Source organism: Alligator mississippiensis, chromosome 1, assembly GCF_030867095.1.
Source record: "Alligator mississippiensis isolate rAllMis1 chromosome 1, rAllMis1, whole genome shotgun sequence".
NCBI lineage: Eukaryota > Metazoa > Chordata > Crocodylia > Alligatoridae > Alligator > Alligator mississippiensis.
Window position 1 is genome coordinate 196,904,693 of NC_081824.1, and position 22,034 is coordinate 196,926,726.

Genomic DNA, 22,034 nt, shown 5'->3' on the forward strand with positions numbered 1-22,034 from the left:
TCCCTGAACAAAGGTAAGTTGCCACCTCTCCCAGCTGCAGCAGGACCCCCCCCAGACAAGACGTACCAAACAAAAATGGCTGAAGAGGAAATTAAAAGCTTCTCTGTTGAGCTGAGTGAGAAAGGAGGGATAGAAAACAATGGATTTGTTCAGGAGAAGACTGTGGATGAAAATGAGACCAATGCCAGTCGCCAAGAAGAGATGCCAAAAACATGTGCTGTTGGCATCAACCCAGAAAGTACACAGGAGCCCTCTTGTGAAGTTTTGAAGCCCTTTGCAGGAATGCCTAAGGAAGTCTTGCTTAAGTTCTCCTGTCAGGCACGGTACAGAGTCACCAGGGAAATCCTCTTTTGGCTTATAATTGCATCTGTGCTAGTGCTTGTATGTGCTACAATTGCAATTATTGCTCTGTCTCCAAAGTGTCTGGGCTGGTGGCAAATCAGTCCCATTTATCAGATCTATCCTCGTTCTTTTAAGGACACCAACATGGATGGGAATGGTGATCTGAAAGGTGAGTTGCTTTGTATTTTTGCTGTGCTCAAACCTTGCTAACATGAAGCTATATACATTATACTTCACATGGCATAATGTTATTTTTGGAAAGAGTAATATGGAAATTAATGTAGAGGCAGCTATATGTCAAGAAAGAGGCGGGGCAGCTAGAACTATGATTATCTTTAAAAAAAACAAACAAACCCTCAGGAATGGGTCATGTTCATAAATCCAAGTCTAGATTTAAAATCAAGTTAAAACCTCCCTGTGTTTACCAGTCTTCAGATCTGGGATTCTGGTGAAATACTGCAGAGAGAGGTTACAAAACTGACATCCAGATTATAATTTCCCTGCAAATTGGGTAGGAGAGCATAGAGTGTTTGGGATCTAATATTTTGCTGATCAATTGGTCAAATGCCATGCTGACCTTAGTTCTGTAATGTATCAATGGATAAAATCCCAACACCAGGGGTGGGCAATTATTTTGGCTGGAGGGCCGCTTAACAAGTTTTGGGGAGCTGTTGAGGTCGCAATGGCAGCCCCGCCCCCTGGTCACCATCCTGGGACTGGAAGTTCTACCCCCTAAACCCTGACCTTTGCCACTGGAAGTCCTTCCCTTTGCCCCTGGAAGTACTTCTTTTGGCAAGGTGGTTTGCTATCTTGGAACCAGAAAAAAAAAATTATATTCTAAAAATCAAGCATCTACTACAACATGCATTAATTTGATTTAAAAAAATATTTTTGTCCTGATTTATGTGTGTATGCACAGTGTACATAGAGGTAATTGCATAACAACTTAAAATGAAATCTTACTTTTGTATATTGTGGGGAGATGTAGAGGAGTGAGGGGGGGGTATGAGTGGGCAGAGGGCATAGGGTTTGTGCGGGGCTGTGATTGTGTGTGTGGGTATGTGTGTATGTGGGGTGTGGGGGAGAGTATGAATGTGTATATGTATGGGATTTGTGGGGGTGGATAGGTGTGTGTGGGTGGGTATGGGGTTTGTGGAGGGGTATGGGTGCGTGTATGTGGGGTGGGGGAACGTGGGTGTGTGTGTGTGGGGTGTAGGTGGATATGGAGTTTGTAGGAGGCTGTGTGTGTGGGGGGGGAGGGTGGCATGTGTAGGAGGAGGGTGGTTGGAGTATGTGGGGGGTGTCGGTGTGGGATGTGCATGAGGGTGCGGGTGTGTGTGCATGGGGGTGCAAGGTGGGGGTGTGGATGCATGTGAATGGTGGGGTGTGCGTGTGGGACCCACCCTACAAACACGCTCCCCCACACACACACCCCTCCCTCATTATGCACAGCCTCTGACACTAGTGGCAGCAGCAGGCAGTGGGACTTTGGGGCACTCATGACCCATGGCAGTCGGAGACTCCCGGTGGTGTGTGGTCCTGGCAAGCCCCAGGACTGCACATGGCCAGGCTGCCAGCAGGGAGGGGGGCAGAGCCAACCCAGCTCCATAGAGTCCCTGTCAGCTTGGGCTCTGTGCTCCTGCTGCCCTGTCTTGGGCCCCCACCAGCCCTGGCCTTGGGGCACTGGCATGGGCCCTACACTCCTGCCCAGCTGCCACTGCAGTCCCACCTACCCTTTTGCTGTCACTCCCCCCTGCCTGCTGCCGCTGCCACTGCCACTTCCCCTGCCACTTCCCTACCTTCCTACCCAACAACACTGCTCCCTCCCCCTCCCCCCCAACCTGCTGCTCTGACAGCGTGCAGTTTCTGGCTGTATGGCCAGAACTGCAGGATGCAGCAGGAGCCAGCCTGGCCTAAGCCAGCCCAGCCTGACACAGCCCCCACAGTTCCCAGCTGGCTCCTGCTGCACCATGTGGTCCTGGTCATACAACTGAGAACTACATGGTGCAGAAGCCAGCCCAGCCCATCTGGCACCATGCAGTTTCTAGTTGCATGGCCAGGACCTCATGGCGCTGGAACTAGCTGAGAACCATGGGGGCTGGGCTGGATGGGGTTGGTTTCTGCTGCATCCTGGAGACCCAGCCATGGAGCTAGGAACTGTGTGATGCCAGTGAGGCCAGGCTAGCTTCTGCTGCATTGGCGTTCCTTCCCCCACCCCTATCTGGTCTTACCTGAGTTTCCACTTTCAGACAGAGGGAAAGTGGGGGAACAGCCTCAAGGTCACCAGGCCAAAAGCCTTTGCTAGGCTGAAGCTTCTGGTTGGGGGCTGGGGGTGGGATGGGATGGGGACACATGGACCTTGCTCCTGCCACTGCTGGGTCCTACCACTGGCTTCTCCTGCCCCTGGTGCCTCATCAGCTTTTAGACAGGCAGCCACTGGCAGGTAATAATTTTCTGAATTTTAGAAGGGTCCCACAGGCTGGATAGAATGGCCTGGCAGGCCAGATCTGGCCCACATGCTGTATTTTGTCCTCCCCCGCCCAACACCAATTGAAACAGGGAAAAAAGAAGTATTTTCTCTGTGCATTTCAGATGATGATCTCCAAGTATATCTGATACAAACAGCTGGTGCCAAACATTACGAACTCAGTTGAATTGCAGTTTTTACTCCAAAAATGCACAGTAAAGGAAGGTAGTAGGCACTCTTCAACAGCAAGCAACAAATGAAAAAAATTCCAAAGGTGCATAAGAACTGCAATGTAGCAGGAAAATACACTAGTCTTCATTGAGAAGAGGAAAGCTGGTGTGATTTTCAGAGACAAAAGAGAGAATTGGAGTGAGAGACTAAGCAAAAGTGCTGATTTAAAAGAGAATGTCTTTCATCTACCTGGAGGTAAAGGCAGGGCCATTTGTTTTTATATTGTGCTAACCTGCCTCTGCAGGTGGTGTGAGGATTTCTTTCCTAACAAAATGGAAAGTATGAGATAATTAATACATTTTATTAGAATTAATCTTTTTCAGTTGCTATTGAATAAAGAATTTCAATGGCGGTCAATAGTTCCCATTCTGTGACTTTGTGCTATAATGTAAGAGTTTCAAGATTCCTCTAGCCTTAAGGAAGGAGGTCACATATCCCACAACCCACACATGTCCTGCAGTTTGAAAGTCTATGACAACATCAGCTCTGGTGCCAAGTCTTTTCTATAGTTGCTTTGTTTTGTCTTTGTAAGAGGTTTTGTTTTGTCTTGTCTTTTTCACAGGTATCCAAGAAAAACTGGACCATGTCTCACATTTAAATGTAAAAACAATCTGGATAACATCCTTTTATAAATCCCCCATAAAAGATTTTGGGTATGGAGTAGAAGACTTCCGTGATATTGATCCTATGTTTGGAACGATGAAGGATTTTGAAAACCTGATTGCAGCTATTCATGATAAAGGTAATCTGGAGATATGGCAAATAGCAGTGCTTCTAAAAATAGTCATTCAGGGAATAAAAGGTTGCTCTTGTTTCAGTAACTACATGTGATTGCCTTGCATTAAATAATTTACGTTGGCTTTAAATGTATGGATTTCTCTTTGTAACACTAGTTCTCTAGCCTTTTCTCTTGGCACAGGCGATAGGAGCCTGGCCAAACCAAGGATGGGTTGGTGTGAAGATGGCATTGCTTCTTGGCCTCTTGAAGGCTCAGATCAAGTATGACTCTGCAGCCTGGGTGGTCTTCCATTATCACTGGTGGTTCATGGAATTTGGACTATATCCAGGAATGGGAAGAGAAAGTCAGTATAGCAGCAGAGGGCCTTTCTAGATCCAGGTATCTCTCAGCAGATTCTCAGGTGGTCTCAACTTGAAGCTCTTTCCATATTGTTTTAGGGACAAGCAATGTTCCTTTTCAAGAGATTGTATTTACTGGTACCTGCATCAGTATTTTTAACTAAATCCTGAGATGCGTGCATTTCTGTCTTAGCACCATAATCAGTAATGTTCTTGTAGGAGTTTGGTTTTGGGGTGATGAGGTGGTTTGGGGCCAGAAATGTCACCCTAGGTCCAATAATCTTTTCCTTCTGAAGCGCATACATACATAGATCTGTGGAAAAAATTCTGACTGGTTGTAAATTCCCAGGGAGGAAGGAGGCATATGACTGCTTTCAAAGGAAATACTTGCATATGCAAATGTAAACAAGCGTAGCAATATCTGCAGGATTGTAGCCGTAGGCTTGTCTATGCTATAAAAGTATTGCTATAGTTAAAAAAACCCCCAAAAAAACTTTACTAGCAGAGGTAACTTGGAGTTATGTCTGCAAAAGAAAGCTTTTTGCTGGTATAACTCATATCAGTTCCCTGAACAAAATATGCTATACTGAGAGGGGGTAAAAAAGGAGTCTTAGCTAGTAGAACTGAAGCTGTACTTTGACTTTTCTCACCAGATCTACATCAATTAAGGGCATTATTTCATGCTCCTAACCAGTATAGCTATGTCAGCAAGGCTATTAAGTGTGGACCAGCCCTTAGACTTTAAACACTGCAGGACAGAAGACTGTCCTGTAAAACTGCAGGACATCACAGTCCTGTAAAACGCCCCAGTATGTGTTTGAATTCTACATTAATAAATGTGAATTTCCTGTCTTGGGTTACTTGGATTTAATCTTTTCTATGTTTGATTCATAAGGCTTAAAGGTGATAATGGACTTAATACCAAACCACACAAGTGCCAAACACAGTTGGTTTCAGCTGAGTCGCAACAGGACTGGGAAATATGTGGATTACTACATCTGGCATGATTGTGCACAGGCTGACGGTACAATCACTCCTCCTAACAACTGGGTAAATACAGGGCTTCTGTGCTTTACAGATTACAGTGAATAACAAATCACTGAAGCACAGTAAGCAGAAAGGTACAGTATAGTACTTGCCACAAATAGCAGATGTTTCATTCAAATATATTGTTTTATTAGTAACTTTTGTCCCTGTGTGACTTGTTCAACTGAAACGTAAGAATTAGGCAGCTAGGCAGCATTGGTTTTCTGTGTCTTCATTAATCTGTTTTGGATTCTGTTCCTCACCCATGATGCTGCATCTCCCTCTCTGTAAGGGTGTCACACAGAAAAAGACTATTATGTGCAATTAATTCACTATAACACCATTGGTATATGGGTATTCCACTTTGGAAGCTTTCTCACAGCTGTCTTCTATCCATGCCAACTATGATTTCAGAGAAAAACAGAACAGTGCATTGTTGACTTATTTCTTTCCTTTTTTTAAAATCCTTCCTAGTAAGTGAAAATGCTGGAAATCAGCTCACTAAATTATTCTCCTTGTTTTCCATATTTTAATTGGAAATCCAAATTATTATACTGCATGATACAAACCTGCATCTTCTAAAAATGTGTACCAAACTTACAAATCACTAACATTGTTTTGCCATAAAACTCCCTTGAATTTTTTAATTTAATAACAGCTTAATTTCTGGACTCTACTGCACATAGAAGCAGTGAGTTTAGCATTCTCAAATATTCACTGTTACCAGTATCTTAAAAGGGCTCTGTCAGGTCAACATAGTCCCCAATACAGCTTTTGCAATGAGTTTAACAAAATGAAGGACCAATAAAAGTTTCAAGATAGTGAAAAAAACCATAGCTCATTCATTTCGTTTTGTTGTTGTTATTGGTAAAAGCAGTGAGAAGCTATTTTTAGCAACAAGGACTTAAAAACTAAGTGCCATTTTTAAGCTCAGAGTATTCAATAAAACATAAAGCAAAAAATCTGTCATTTTCTTTTATATCCTTCTCCAACAAACTAATTGGAAGAGAATTCGGGCTCAGTACATTGCACTTATTATGGTATTTTATTAACAGCCCTTTTTTATTACTATTGAAATTCTTAAAAGCACCTAAATAGCATTAAAAATGTTATACGTTTAGGAAATTATTGCAATGAAAAAGAATTGGTCTTGTACTAGGACTCCCAAATTAAGCAGATTTTCATAGTATATTGAATCAAGTCTTGGGATCTCAATAAATAAATATATGGTCAAAAAGATATGCCTGACAAAACATAAATGTGTCCAAATAAAGGTAACAAATACCAAAGAGCAGGCAGAACTGGAACAGAATGCAGAATTCCCATATAAAAGAATATATGCAACTATTGGTTATGTCCTTACAGATTAACTAAGATGGTATTCGTAAGGGAAAAATATGGGTATTCTTGTATAGGTGGGGAGAAGATTTATACTTATATGGAAACAATGCTTAGCCGGTTAATATCAAGAAGGAGAAACATCTGTAAATGGGTATGTTTTCTCTTCAGAGTGATGGAACATTAAAAATGTAACAGGCTGTTAAAAGCAACTTCCATTTTGTATTCCTCATCTGATTTGGAAGGGTGTTGAGCATATAGCGCTCCTATTGGCTTCAAAACTTTGTATGTAGAATGCAAAAATGTGTTCAGCTGACTGGATTTAGAAGAGTTACATTTCATGTTTACTTTGTGCATTTACCTTTGGACAATGAAAGCTGTCAGTTCCAGGCTAACTGTAAATAGGGAAATGGGAAATAAATACCATCTATGCATAGTATGCCATACTATGTGCTTGTTTGAAGCACTGTGTTTAATTACAGAATGTACAAATGCTGATGACTGCCACTTATTTGATAAGTGATATTGTTTTCCATGTAACCAGGTAAGTGTATATGGGAATTCCAGTTGGCAGTATGATGATGTGAGAAAGCAGTGTTATTTCCACCAATTTGGGAAAGAACAACCAGATTTAAATTTTCGCAACACTGCTGTGCAAGAAGAAATACATGTAAGTAGATAATCCATTGTCTTTACTCCTGTAGTGAGGAAATTGTTGTGTTTTATATTCATTTGAATTTAAGAATGTAATTTCTCCCTTGGTTATTTCTTAATGTGTCACTTGATAATCCAGCGGAAATTAATTCAAGGATTAGAACACATGCAGATAATTCAGACACCAAAGTCTAAATATGACTGAATATGAAAATATACCTGTTTACTAGTGTCATTTAAGCTATAATGTTTCCAGGGTCAAATTCATAATATTAAAAAAATTCCAATTAGAAAAAGTAAAGCAGTACGCCATGAGAAGAGTCCTTTTTGTTGCGGTTTTACAGCTGTTGGATGTCAAATGTTGGCCAGGAAGAACACAGGAGTGGAAAGGATCTCTTAGGTCATGGAATCCAGCCCTCTGCTGTCACAGTTAACATGTCATATAATCTCTCTCATTAATTGGTCAAGCTGTAACTAAGGAGGAATTAGGCATTTTTGTCCCTACTACTCCATTTGCCAAATTGTTCCAGGTCCTCTTCTACTGGTTAGGAACCTTCTTCTAATTTCCAGCCTAAATTTATTTATGGTCAGTTGATATCCATTTAGTCCTGTGGTCAACATTGTTCTGTAGTTTAAAACTAATTCTTCTCCTTCCTTGGTGCTTATGCAATCATGCTCTCCTCTTAAGGGTCTCTAATAAAGTTTCATAGGTGGCACTGTATCAAATGCTTACCTGAAGTGTAGATAGGTGAACTCTATTGCATTTTTTTTTTACCCTAAAAATCAGTTATCTCTTCAAAGAGAGGATATCGGGTTAGTTTGGCATGATCTGCCTTTGGTAAACCCCTGTTGTCTTTTATCCAGTTTTCCACCTAGCTCTATGTTTTTAATTATTATTTCCTTCAAAATTCGTTCCTGAAACTTGCACAGTACTAAGATCAAAGGGTACTAGGCCCAGATTACTTTCACCTTTCTTAAATATATGTGCAATGCTTGTTATTCTCCAATCCAATCCCTGAGTTGATAGATTTATTTAAAAAAACAACCACCACCGGGCTACTGGCCCTGGGGTATCAATTGGCAGTGCTTTCTGTAGCGTACTTGAATATTCATTATAGAACATCTAGAATCTTGTTTACATTAAATTTACTTTCATGTGAAAGAGAAACAAACAAGAGATTAAATCCTTGGGAGCACTGCATTGCCTTGAATCCTTTCAAATAAGGAATATGACTTCAGTAGAGTATGTAAAAATTCAAGTGCAGCTCCTTCAATAGCTGAATACACTTACACTCTTCCTTTCTGTGTTGCATGCACAGTAGTTTGAGTCAGATCTGAAAAGGGGTTAAGCCAAGGGGCACAAAGTGTTCCCGTGTCCCCACCTGACTGGGAGTGGGAGCCACAAACTCACTTGGCTTGGCAGCAGTGGTAGCAGCTGTTGCTCAAGTGAGGAGAGCCCTGACAGATAAGAGTCTTCTCCCTCTTTGTTCTCCACCTGGTTTAAGTTAAACCAGAGTCCTCCAGCATCCCAGCATGCTCTCTGGGTTGGGCAGGGCTCTATGTTCCAGCCACAGGGCTGGCCCCACCCCTCTGCTCGCTAGCTGGAGCAGGGATGAGACATGGCGGGACAACGGCCGGTATGGCCCTGTTAAGGCAGTGGGCAGAGAGGGGGCTAATTCTTCCCTCCTTCCCCTCCCTCCTTCCCCTCCTCAGGAGAGAGCCCAGCTGCAGGGCATAAGGGGTGGAGTGAGGCATTAACCCATCTCCCTGCCCCCTTCACCTTAATGGGGCCATGCTGGGTTGGTTGTCCTGTGGGACAGGGAGGGGGCCTCTGTTCCATGCTGGGGGGGACTCTTCCCCTTCCTCCTCCTCCCAGGGTGGGGACAGGGGGCTCTGTGTGGTGCTGGAGAGGGACTATTCCTCCTCCTCTGCCATAGGGCTGGAGAGCTCTATGTGAGGCTGTCCGGCCTGGCCCTTGAGGGGGACTCTTGCCCCACTCTTCACCCAGCCAGCAGGGCAAACAATACTCTGGCATGCACCAACTGATGCATCTCATGTAAAACCAAGGAAGTGATTTTTCTACTTTACTTGGCATTGGTGACACCACAGCTGGAGTACTGCATCAAGTTCTGGGCGCCACACTTCGACAAGGATGTGGACAAGCTTGAGAGAGTCCAGAGAAGAACCACCCATAAGATCAGAGACTTGCAAGGCATGCCATATGAGGAGAGGCTGAGGGACTTAGGCATCTTCACCCTATAAAAGAGAAGACTGAGAGGGGACTTGGTAGCAGCTTACCGCTCTATCAGAGGAATACATCAAGGGCTTGGTGAACAGGCATCCTTGGGGAAAACCAGGAGTAATGGCCACAAACTCCTGGAAGACTGCTTCAGGCTTAACTCTTGGAAAAACTTCTTCACAGTCAGGGTGTGCAGACTGTGGAATAAGCTTCCTCCAGAGGTAGTGCAGTCACCTACCATGGAAATCTTCAAGAGGAAACTGGACAGTCACCTAGCTGGGGTCACTTGACCCCAGTTGTCTTTCTTGCCTAGTGCAGGGGCTGGGCCCTATGATCTTCTGAGGTCCCTTCCAGTCCCTAACAATCTGTGAATTCCCTCTTCCACCTGCCCCTCCCCCACCACCATGGGGTGAGGGGTGGGGCTCTATGTGATGCTGCCTCACCCCAGAGCAGGACTCTTTCTCCCCTCCCCCAGTTCAGTGCTGGTGGGGACAGGACTCTTTCCCCTCCTCCTCCCCACACTGCTGTGGGGCAGGGAGTGAGGGGCAGTCTGTTGGAAGCTGCCTGGCTCTGGCCCTGGCCCAAGAGGGGGACTTTCCCACTCCCTCAGGGTGGGGGGGGGGGCTATGCTCAGTGCTGGGGGGGACTCATTCCCTACTCCCCTATCTCCTGCCACCCCAGGGTGGAGAGGGGGGGTTGTGTGTGGCACTGTCCAGACTGGCCCAGCCCAGCCAGGGTGCAGGGAGCAGCTGTAACAGAGCTGCAGCTGCCAGGCGTGGTCCCGTGACCTGGGCCAGCCTTGTTCAGCCCTGGCCAAGGCAGCCGCATGGTGGGGCCAGGCTGAGCTGTAGGGGGGCCAACCCCTGGCAGGTGCAGCTTAGTGATGGAGATGTGAGCTGCTTACGCTGTCAGTGAGCAAAGCCCGGCAAATTGTGGTCTGCAGCTGGCCAGGCAGTGGCTTACCAGGGCCCACTTGGAGGTGCTGCAGGCCTGGAGTCTGGCAGCCACCCACCATACAGGTTTATTGAGGCCCCACAGCTTCTGAGCAGGCCTGGGTAAGCCCCTGTCTGGCTAGCCTTTGAGCACAGGTGCCGGGCTGCACGCGCTGACTGCGTAAGCCACCCTGCTGTGCTTGCTCTGCTCGCATCCCCATCACTAAGCTGCATCTACTGGGGGTGGCCCCACCCCTGCAGCCCAGCCTGGCCCTACTATGCGGCTGCCTTGGCTAGGGCTAAGGGAGGCTGGCCTGGGCAATGGGGGCGGGGCCACCCCGGCAGCTGCTGCTCCATTACAGCTGCTCCCTGTGCCCCAGCTGGGCCGGACCCCTGGGCTGTGCCTCACACCACCACCCCCCCGCACCTCGTGGTGGCAGGGGATGGGGAATGAGGGGAGGAGAAAGAAAGGAAGAGCCCCCCAGGACTGAGCAGAGCCCCCTTCCCTCCCCTGGGCAGCCTCTTACAGAGCCCCCCTCCCCACCCTGCAGTGGGTGTGGGGGAGGAGGAGAGGGAAGAGTTCTCCCCCAGCACTGAACAGAGCCCCCCCCCAACCCCCCTCCGGGGCCAGGCAGCCTCACAGAGTCCCTCTCCCAACCCCACGATGGCGGGGAGGAGGGGGAAGAGCCCCTCCAGCACCCCTTCTCAGTCTTACTCAGGCCTCCTGGGGGTCTGGCCATGCCCCGCTTTCCCCCCCCGCTCAGCTCGGTTTCCTTGTGGCTTCCTCAGGCTTTTGGTCTGAGCCACTGCAGGCATGTGCCTGCTTTTCTGGAATGAAAAGGGAATGTCTATCCACCTGGAAACTGGTTCACTCTCTGCAGGTTAGACTAACCTGCAAAGACTGAATCAGTTCAGACTCAGACTTTTTGAATCTCTGTCCCTAGCCCAGAGGTCAGCATAATCCCCCTCCTGCCCCTGTCCTAGGCACTGAAAGAGCTTGTTACACCTCTGCTCAGCCAAACCAACAACTTTCATTTCCCAGGACAGTGCCCAAACAACCAGGCTATTACTTAGACTGGGAAGAAAGTACTTTTTAGCTACCCTGTAGCCAATAGGACCCCTGGGCAGAAAAGAATACAGGTCATGGAGCTAGAAGGAAAGAAAGCATGAGCCCAGGGCACTCCCTCTGGGGGTGGATTCCTTGGTTCTGGCTCATGTGCCTGTGACTGCTTATGCTTTGTACAGTCACAGGATAGAATACATAAACCTAAAATTTGACAGGATTTAGTTCCTAAATGCTGGCTTTAGTCAAGTAAATAGCAATTCTGAGCATGCACAACCACTGAATCTGAGGTAGCTATGTGGTTAGGTGGACTTTGTATGGATCACTTGCTTGGACTTTGGCACTTGAGTTCTACCAGAAGTGCAACTGAGATGCCCGAGTCCTTTTTTTGGACTTGGTTCTTTGAGTTTAGCTGTGGTTTTAGAGTCTTTACACTGTGAGCAGACAAGAGAACTAGTTCAGGTTGATTGTTAGTCTTGATTCTATGTGTGAGCATATACTCTCAGGCGCACTTTCTATTACAGCGTCTTGGAGTTCTTGGAGAAATGCACTCTGGATGATTACCATCTAATTCATTTCTAAAGTGTTTGTCAACATCACTAGTTCTTTCAGTACATTGCAAGATGATGAAATGGTTGGTTAACACTGATACTCTTTTTTCAAAGGTCTGTGGCTTTGTGAATTCATTAGAGATCTGGGCAGCTTTGCAAGAGAGACTGAAGTCTTTGATCCACAGAGCATCTAAAATAAGTGCAATAGGAACAGTGCAAGGCTCAGTAGCTCCCTACCAGTGTGCTACACACTCCTCTGCAGAAGGATTTTCATGACCAATGCAGGCTTCGATGTTTGCGCTGTTGCCTATTGCAATGTTATTTTTTATGATGTACATGTGCTCAAAGTGGACCTCTTATTTCAGTACAAGAAATCCCCTAGTAGCAGTTAATGTGACTGTCTCTGGTTGCTTTCAGTATTACTGTGTAGGTAGGAATAAATCAGGAAGGTAGAATACTTATTTAGCAAATAAATAATTTTTTAACACAGATTAGTTAAATTTGACCATATCTTGTACTGATAAATAAGTTTGTGAAAATACATTGTACGTGGAAAAAAAGAGATTAAAGCATTACGTCTATTACCAGTTTCTTTTCCTAGTTGAGTAACACTTACACAGACATTACTATTAGACTCATATGTTACAATTAGAAGAATTAAAATTGATATAATAAAATAACCATTGAGGTCTGATGCAATGTTACTGATAAGCCAACCTCAGAATGCAATGAAAAAAATCACAGATCCATAACCATTAACTTGCTTAATCATGTGTAATTTCCTTTTACTGCTTCCCAGACCTCAAGTCTGAAAATAAGAATGATTTTGACAAAAGAAATAAGAAGGATGATTGAAAAGTGTTTTTGTTTTAAAAAAGGCAAGAAAAGTAGTGTCAAAAAGTCTGTGCGACTAGTAGATTCCTGAGCACTTGAATCAACATGGTCTGATTGTGCATAGGTTTAAAGGGTGCACACTAACAATATGCTTAGCATTTTAATTTCACTCACTTTTTCCTTATTAGCAGAAGGCAGGGCAGTGTGGCACCTTATAGACTGACTTTCCAGTGTGCTGCCCTGACCTGCCTTGCCATCTGCCTAACTTGAGACTAACGTGGCTAACTACATCTCTCTCTACTTCTTTACTGGATGTTGACACAGTACTATGAGACTCTCCCATTGATGGACCAGATCAAAGATGGCTTTCTCTATGCTTTGGGTGCTTTTCTGTCTCTGCCCGTTCTTGAATCCTAGAGCAGCCAGGCACTGGTGTGTTTTATTATGGTTGAATAATAATTCAAATGTTTCCTTTGTGGTTTATATAAAGTGTTGTATTGTCGAATATGCAGTAAAAGAACTATATTAAAATGTTTGCTGTTTATGATTTTTGAAAGAGGTAGACTTATCATGAATTGCCTCCATTTTGTGTTTAGGATATTATCAGGTTTTGGCTGGGCAAGGGCATTGATGGATTTAGCATCAATGATGTTAAATTTCTTCTCGAAGCAATGAACCTAAGGGACGAACCTCAAGTGAATAAATCCCAAAATCCGGTAACATAATTTCTGATTTGACTTCATTTTTTTCTTATCTTTAGTGATTCATTTTTCATTATTAAACTTCCCTCTAAAATGGGAATCACACTCTTAAGTTGATGTTTTGTATCAGCAGTAAATTCAACTTAGGTTGGTAAAGAGCTTTGTATGAGGGAAACCAGTTATTTATACAACTTGCCTTTGTTTGGGGTTGTGGGCCCAGTACAGTCAGCAGGTGGTGCCAATGCTGAGGGGAAATACCATGCCTTAATGGACACAAATGCGTGTGGACAAATCTGGCTGCCGTCGCAAGTCACAATGAGAATTTCATTTGCATTGTCTCCCTCGGCAATCAGGTGTATAGCTTGTGTCCTGTTCATTAGTGCAAACTAGTGCAAAAGGACGAGACAAATCTATGGCTAATAGGTCTATTAATAGTTATTAAACAGAACAGTCAGAGCTGTACCCTCAGGCATATCTTAACCAATGTTGGTGGATGCCAGGGACAGTAATGAACAGGAGAGAGATCACTCTAAATATACACTGTTCAATGCTCTCCCTTGAAAGCATCCACCCCTGCCAGTGTTGGAGACAGGATACTGAGCTATGTGGACCATTGGTCTGACCCAGAATGGTACCTTTTATGTTCAAACAGAGTTATATAAATTACCTTTGGGTATTGATTCTTCCTTCTGTTTCTTAAATATTTACTCCCTCTTCTTGCACACAATTAGATTACATATTCAATGAGGTTTAGAAGTTTTAACTGTTGGATAGCTAATTGTGTAATATTATATTATTTTCAAGACTAGCATCACAGCCTATTCTGAACTGTATCATGACTATACCAGCACTCAAGTTGGCATGCATGATATTGTCCGTGGTTTCCGGCACACTATGGATCTTTTTAGCAGTGAGCCCGGCCGATACAGGTAACAATATTTTGGCTATTGGTCTTCTCTTTTAATATGAAGCTGCCTTCTCATCAGTGGAGAAAGCAGGTCCTGTGTTATAACATGTAGTAGTTAAGTTAAGACCTTCTTTTTTCTCCTTACTTAACATACCAGGTCATTGTTGGGTTATGAACACGGCCAATATTTATGGTCTAGGTTGGGACCTATTGTGTTTGTGAATTCAGGAGAGCTATGAGATACCTTCTGAGCCTGCTCTTCACAGTGAATAGTGTTGCAAAGTGCCAATATTACATCTACTCTTAGGTATGTGGGCAGAGAGTGGACAGGGAAGACCAAGGCTCCATCTTCTCATAAAATTGTGTCATTATGCTAGGGGAAATCTGCTGTTCTAGTTATTACTATGAAGGGAACTGGGATCGCAGAGGCTAGATCCTCTGAATGCAGAGAATTGTCCTATCCCATACACAGGACTCATGACAAGGTCATAATTAATTTTTATTTAAATACTTCCCATTTTAAATAGAAAGCAATGAGGGGAAGGAATTAGTACAATAATACAGTTCGTACCAATTTCAGTCTCTCTTTGTAGACCCAGCGGAGGAAAATGGAGTCAGTTGTGTCTTTTAATGAGATATGAGTTATGATAAAGACTTGTAACGACTATTTTGGAAGAATACCAGCCATTTATATGATCCTTTGTACCAAACAAAATATTTGTGTCTCTATATAGGTCACGAAGAAAAACAAATTCTTTTTGAAGACATGTTAAATTGTTAAATATGTTTGTGTCTAGTCTTAGATTCATGCTGTCTTCGATTCCAGTTGCAATAAGAGTTAACACTGATTTAAAATTATTTTAAACAAACTTGTGCACTCCTCTACAGGTTTATGGGTACTGAGGCCAACGATCTGGAAAACATAGAAGAAACAATGATGTATTATGGAACGTCTTTTATCCAAGAAGCAGATTTTCCCTTCAACTTCTATCTCATCAACATGAAAAACCTCTCAGGCAATAGTATTTTTGAAACTGTGTCCTTGTGGATGAAGAATATGCCTAAAGGAAAATGGCCAAACTGGGCGGTAAGTGTTCTGGTGTGTGAAAGGCCTGATCATACTCCTAGAAGCTCACAGGAAAAAAAAAGATTACTTCATGGGGAGCAAGATCAAGCACTTAATAGTTTTGTAGCCACTGAATCTATGGAACCTGCCATATATCCTCAGGACACTGCAGTACTACCTGTGGCTTGTCCTTTTAATTTATCCTGAGCATATTTACATCCAGGTGTTAGTAATTTTGCCTAGCTTTCAAACAAGATCATTTAAAATGTTGCTTTACATTATCAAGGTGCTATTTTACTCCTCGGTCCCCAAGTATATGGGAGACGAGAGGCCATTACTTCCAAATCCACAGGGAGATTAGAAGTAGCTTGATGTGTACTATTTTAATTCTTGAACAGAAATAGAGGCTGTGACCCTTCCCATCATATATGGATACTGAATTTACCTAATGCTGGTTACATCTCTGCCTCTGATTTCCCCTTTGTTATCCTGCGCTGCAGACCTAGCTGCCCAAGTCTATCTCTTCTTAGATCCCTGCTTCCAGTGCTTGTGAATCTTTCATTGCCTTTGCTCTAAAGGGTGGACATGACCGCCGCAAAACCCTGCCTTATCTAGGCAACAAAAGAAATCATAAAAAAATGCACTCGTGGAAACATGTGAGAAGTCCGAGGGTGTTTGCATTAGAATAGAAGATACTGTTGATTGAGATCCTAATGTATCATTGCTTACTTCTGTCATACTGTTGGCACTGTCTCTAGACTTCACTTGTGTTGAGTAGAACACACCAAAATAAACGAAGTAATAAAATATTTCTCCCTGAGGGGAAAAAAGGGAAAGAAACCTGATTAACTTTTTCTAAACTGTTTGCACCACCAGGGTTGGATATAGAAAGCTTTGGAAAATTAAAGGGGAAAAGCTGATAAAAAATGTCAGTATGTTAATCGAAACACACTGTGTTTTTGTACTTGAGTAATAGAATGCACCCTGAGATGTAAATTTAACATTTGGTTGGAACTACTTCTAACTTTATTTGATAATTTTCCTTAATATGAAAAGATCTTTCCTCCATATCCTGTGATAATGGAACAGTTTGTTGCCATTATTCTGCAGAAAGCAACATATCTGTTGGGGAGGAAAACACTATGAAAACAGTTATGCTTTGACCAATTTGATTGCAAAGCATGGAAGTGATTGGACATTACAGTAATGTGAAACCTCTTCTGGGGCTACTGTCTATCTGGCACTCTTAACTTGCATCACTTAATAAGGGAAATGTAGGGCCAGAGTCTGCTCCATTTCACCACTGTAAATGAAGATAAATTCCAATATTTTGAATGAATGAATCCGAGTTTATACTGATTGTTAGCGGACAGAATTTGGCCCACAGTGTGTTTTTCATTAAACTAGTTTCTTATGCAAGTATTTAGTGCTATTGTGTACTTTAGTTCTGCATTTAAATATAACAGATTATTCTTGCTTAGGTTGGAGACCCTAACAGTGTTCGGATTACGTCTCGAATTGGGAAAGAGTACCTTAATGTGATCAACATGCTCCTTTTAACCCTTCCTGGTACACCTACAACTTACTATGGTGAAGAAATAGGAATGGAAAACATTGCATCAGAAAATGTGAGTGAAGACTCTATAGATCGGGTCGGTTTCAACCTGGAAGGGTGTGGGCAGTGGGGTCCCGCAGGGCCTGGTCCTGGGACCAGTACTCTTTAATGTCTTCATCAGCAACTTGGACGAGGGAGTGAAATGTACTCTGTCCAAGTTTGCGGATGACACAAAGCTATGGGGAGAAGTGGACACACCGGAGGGCAGGGAACAGCTGCAAGCAGACCTGGACAGGTTGGACAAGTGGGCAGAAAACAACAGAATGCAGTTCAACAAGGAGAAATGCAAAGTGCTGCACCTAGGGAGGAAAAATGTCCAGCACACCTACAGCCTAGGGAATGACCTGCTGGGTGGCACGGAAGTGGAAAGGGATCTTGGAGTCCTAGTGGACTCCAAGATGAACATGAGTCGGCAGTGTGACGAAGCCATCAGAAAAGCCAATGGCACTTTATCATGCATCAGCAGATGCTTGACGAATAAATCCAAGGAGGTGATACTCCCCTTCTATCGGGCGCTGGTCAGACCGCAGTTGGAGTACTGCGTGCAATTCTGGGCACTGCACTTCAAGAGGGATGCGGATAACCTGGAGAGAGTCCAGAGAAGGGCCACTCGTATGGTTAAGGGCTTGCAGACCAAGCCCTACGAGGAGAGACTAGAGAACCTGGACCTTTTCAGCCTCTGCAAGAGAAGGTTGAGAGGCGACCTTGTGGCTGCCTATAAGTTCATCACGGGGGCACAGAAGGGAATTGGTGAGTATTTATTCACCAAGGTGCCCCCGGGGGTTACAAGAAATAATGGCCACAAGCTAGCAGAGATCAGATTTAGACTGGACATTAGGAAGAACTTCTTCACAGTTCGAGTGGCCAAGGTCTGGAATGGGCTCCCAAGGGAGGTGGTGCTCTCCCCTACCCTGCGGGTCTTCAAGAGGAGGTTAGATAAGCATCTAGCTGGGGTCATCTAGACCCAGCACTCTTTCCTGCCTATGCAGGGGGTTGGACTCGAAGATCTATTGAGGTCCCTTCCGACCCTAACATCTATGAATCTAGATGATTCAGGCTCAGTGCATCCTGAAGTTCCCAGGGATAATGTGCTTTTTCACAGGGGCCTCCTCATGGGCAAGCCATTATGTGCCACAGAAGTCAGTCTAGGCTGACTACACATTCTAAACCTACCAATTAATTCATATATCACAGGAAGCGCACTCCATAGTCCTACTCTCAGAATCAAAGCACTAAACTGGGTACTTTTTTGATCAAACTCCTGCAATTCTTTTAGACTCTTTAGCCCAATGAGCTGCTCTAGGAATGGGGCTAGTTTACTGAAAATTGGCAACAATTACTTGCCATTCTTCAATGAATGATCTATCATTTCCAGCAGATCTGGTCACCTTTCAACTAGGATAGTGTGAAAAACCTGTGAAAATACTTGAAGCAGTTATTACCCATGGCTAGTTACTTTACCCCATGAAACACTTTGGGTTGTTGAGAATTTTTTCTCAATATTTTACATAAAAAGTAGCCTGCAAACTTCCATCTTACATTTGGCACTTTTAAACTTAAGACTTGATCTAAGCTCCACTGAAGCCAACAATATTCTTTCCATATACTATTTTGGACTTTTGGATGAGCTGTTAGATGGCTTCTGGAAACATGACCTGAATAGATTTTAGGCACACTTTTTTTTTAAAGCACAGTTAAACAGATTGAGATTAAATCTGGAAATTCAAGTCTGTGCCTGGCTGAAAAAACTGTAGACCTACTTTTACTTTAGAGGAAATCTTCATAGATGATATAGAAATATACTGTAAAGGAGGTATGTAATGGAAATCTTTGATTCCCATCATTAGTGTGGGGCTTGACATATTGCTCTAAGGCAGGGGCAGGCAATTATTTTGGGCAGAGGGCCGTTTACCCAGTTTTGGCAAGCTGTTGAGGGCTGCATGGGTAGCCTCGCCCCTTGAAAGGTGCTCTGCCCCCTGCTCACCATCTTGGGATCAATGTCCCAGGGCCAGCACTGGTGGGGCCGAGTGGAGTGCAGGCTGACAGGGGTCTGTGGAGCTGGGCTGGGCTGCACCAGCAGGGAGAGGGGGGAGCTGGCCTGGCTCCATAGAGCCCCTGCTGGCTGGGACCCTGCGCTCCTGCCACCCTGCTCTGGGCCCCACTGGCACTGGCTCCAGGACACTGGTGTGCACCCCACGCTTCCGCTGACTCCTACGCCTGCCCATTCCCAGTGCCCCGTTTAGCCCCGTGGTACAGGCAGGGGGCAGTGCACAGCCCTGACCCCACGCTCGCCGGCAGGGAATGAGCTGGTGCTGAGTGCAGGGAAAAGTGGCCCCTCCCCTGCCCCGTGGCCCACGTTCCCTGCTGCAACCACTCGCAGCCCACGCAGGGCTGTCCTGAGCAGGCACAGGTAGCCCCAAGTGGGCTGCTAGCGACTGCAGAACAGGGTGCAGGCGGGGCCACTTTTCCCCACGCTTAGCACCAACTTGTAACCCGCCCCTGCTGCCAACCTGGGCCCTGCGCCGGCTCCAGGCTTGCCCGTTGGGGCTGTGTCTCAGTGGGAGGAGCTGTACACCCCCCCCCCATTTGCCATGCTGCGCAGTGTTGCTGTTGCTGTCCACCTGGAGCTTGCACCGCGGTAGGCTGAAGTGCGGCTGCCACTGCCACCTCTGTGCTGCCCAGTGTGGGAGCTCTGGGCAGGCAGCAGCAGCAAACACTGCCCGATGCTGCAAGCAGTGGGGCGCAGCTGTTCCCACCATGACACAGCCCCGACGGGCAAGCCCGGAGCTGGCGTGGGGCCCAGGCTGGCAGCAGGGGTGGGTTACGAGCTGGTGCTGAGCACAGGGAAAATGGCCCCGCCTACGTCCCATGCTGCAGCCACTCACAGCCCACATGGGGCTGCCTGTGCTTGCTCAGGACAGCCCTGTGTGGGCTATGAGCAGCTGCAGCAAGGAGCCACATGATCCCAGGCCAGAAGCCCCTACTGGGGCTTTTGGCTGGGGCCAGGCGGGCCCTGCTGCTGCAGGAGCCTGCCGGGGCTTCCCCTGGGTCCTACTGCCCCTGGCTCCTGTCATCTTTGACAGGAACCAACAACAGATAAATACACATTAATTTTCTAAATTTTTGGGGGCCCTGCAGGCCGGATAGAATGGCCTAGTGGGCTGAATCCGGCCTGTGGGCTGTATTTTGCCCACCCCTGCCATAAGGGTATACAATATTGAATTCTGGTGGATAGTGTTGATATTACACATTTATGCAAAGCAATACTTTTTAAAATGTCCTTGCCTAATGCCTTAAAAAACCTCACAATGGTGCCCACAATTTACAGTATTTATTAGTTAGAAATTTAGATTTGATTCAGTAAAGGAATTAAGTACCTAAAGCAGAGCTTACAAGACTTGAAGCCCAAGTCAGATACAATGATCCAAAAGCCCTTTGTTCAGCTTCTAACTCTGAACGTGCCTAAACTCACCAGGTGACTTGGAAGTTCTCCAGGCACCTAAAGATGTCATTCTGTTTCATAGTCGTTTGGGGTCAGAAGGAACTTAAATACATCATCTAATCTGACCCCCCACCACTGGTCGGAGCACACGCTGGGATCACATGACCCCAGACAGGTGTTCATCCAATCTCTTTTTGAATTTGCCCAAGGTAGGAGCGAGGACCACTTCCCTAGGAAGTTGGTTCCAGATCCTAGACACCCTAACAGTGAAATAGCGTCTCCTACTCTCTAACCTGAACCTATTCTCCAGCAGCTTCTGGCCATTGTTCCTTGTCACCCCAGGTGCTGCTGGGGGGAATAGGGCCCTTCCTATTTACTGCTGATCTCCCCTAACGAGTTTGTAGGCATCCACCAAATCCCCCCTCAGTCTCCATTTGCTGAGGCCTGTTGCCCTCCAACCAAGCGGGTGGCCCTCTGAACCTTCAAGGCAGGCCACATCCTTCTTAAAGTGCGTTACCCAGAACTGGACGCAGTACTCCAATTGAGGTTGGACCAATGTTGCATAGAGGGGGAGTATCACATCTCTGGAATGGCTTGAGATGCATGACAAGGTGCGGTTGGCTTTGCTGGCTGTGGTCTGGCATTGGCGGCTCATGTTCATCTTGGAGTCAAAATTCTGTGCGGATCCAGAACCCCTTAGTTTGCGAGGCTCAGTGCCTGTCTTCATCCTACGCCTGTCTGGGACCAGGAGGGCAGACAGTGCTTCCTTACCTCCTAATGGGCCTTATTCATTAGACATTTTAAGAATGCGCCGAGTTATGTAGAAGATTCGTCTTTCTGAAAAATAAATGTGATTGTGGCCACTTTATTTTCAAAAAGGCCATAGCTGGAGGAGGTAGTACTGTAGTGATAATCATGCCCACCTGTTACATAGTTGAACATTCCTCAGGAAGTGACAGGCCCAGGTTGTGTGTCCTACTTAGCCTGATACTGTTCAAATGCACATCTCCCACCTTCCTGGAGTGTGCCCTGGTCACCAGGTTATGGGTTCATTTGGGTAGGGAGAGGTTATTGGACTCTATATAAAACATTTTACACACAACAGTCTTCTCAGGAAAATAACTACACTCCCCACCTCAGAGATTACAGAGTCTTGACGTAAAGAAAAGATCTTGGAAAGATCTGGATCATACTGTAGTACTTATGTATTTTTGAATGGTGACTGATTCCTTTTTCTTTTCTTTTTTTAAGATGACTTTTGCAGAGAAGTCACCCATGCAATGGGATGGCAGCCTTCATTCTGGTTTTAGTGAGGGCAACGTAACCTGGCTACCTGTTAATCCAGACTATCAAAATGTAAATGTTGAAGTAAGTATTCAAGATATGGACACAACCCAAATGAATTCCAAAAGGGGTCATTTCAATAAATGAATCTATTTTGTTATCTTATGTGTTTTGCTTAGTGGGATTTGGCTAATTGTAACTAATTTGAATCTAAACCCAAAGATTTATAAATCCATAACAAATTGTATATGAAAGAAACCTTACT

At 45.0% G+C, this 22,034-nt stretch overlaps 1 protein-coding gene across 1 annotated transcript in view; it reads left to right on the top strand.

Moving 5' to 3' along the window:
- Positions 1 to 22,034, top strand: part of SLC3A1 (solute carrier family 3 member 1) — a 26,437-nt gene continuing 4,403 nt past the window's right edge. The window contains exons 1-9 of the mRNA XM_019483270.2: positions 1 to 511; positions 3,603 to 3,782; positions 5,013 to 5,167; positions 7,026 to 7,151; positions 13,351 to 13,470; positions 14,260 to 14,384; positions 15,251 to 15,449; positions 16,910 to 17,056; positions 21,737 to 21,853. Of these exons, the coding sequence (XP_019338815.1) occupies positions 76 to 511; positions 3,603 to 3,782; positions 5,013 to 5,167; positions 7,026 to 7,151; positions 13,351 to 13,470; positions 14,260 to 14,384; positions 15,251 to 15,449; positions 16,910 to 17,056; positions 21,737 to 21,853 (1,605 nt within the window). The 5' untranslated portion in view covers positions 1 to 75. The remainder of the gene's footprint in view (positions 512 to 3,602; positions 3,783 to 5,012; positions 5,168 to 7,025; positions 7,152 to 13,350; positions 13,471 to 14,259; positions 14,385 to 15,250; positions 15,450 to 16,909; positions 17,057 to 21,736; positions 21,854 to 22,034) is intronic.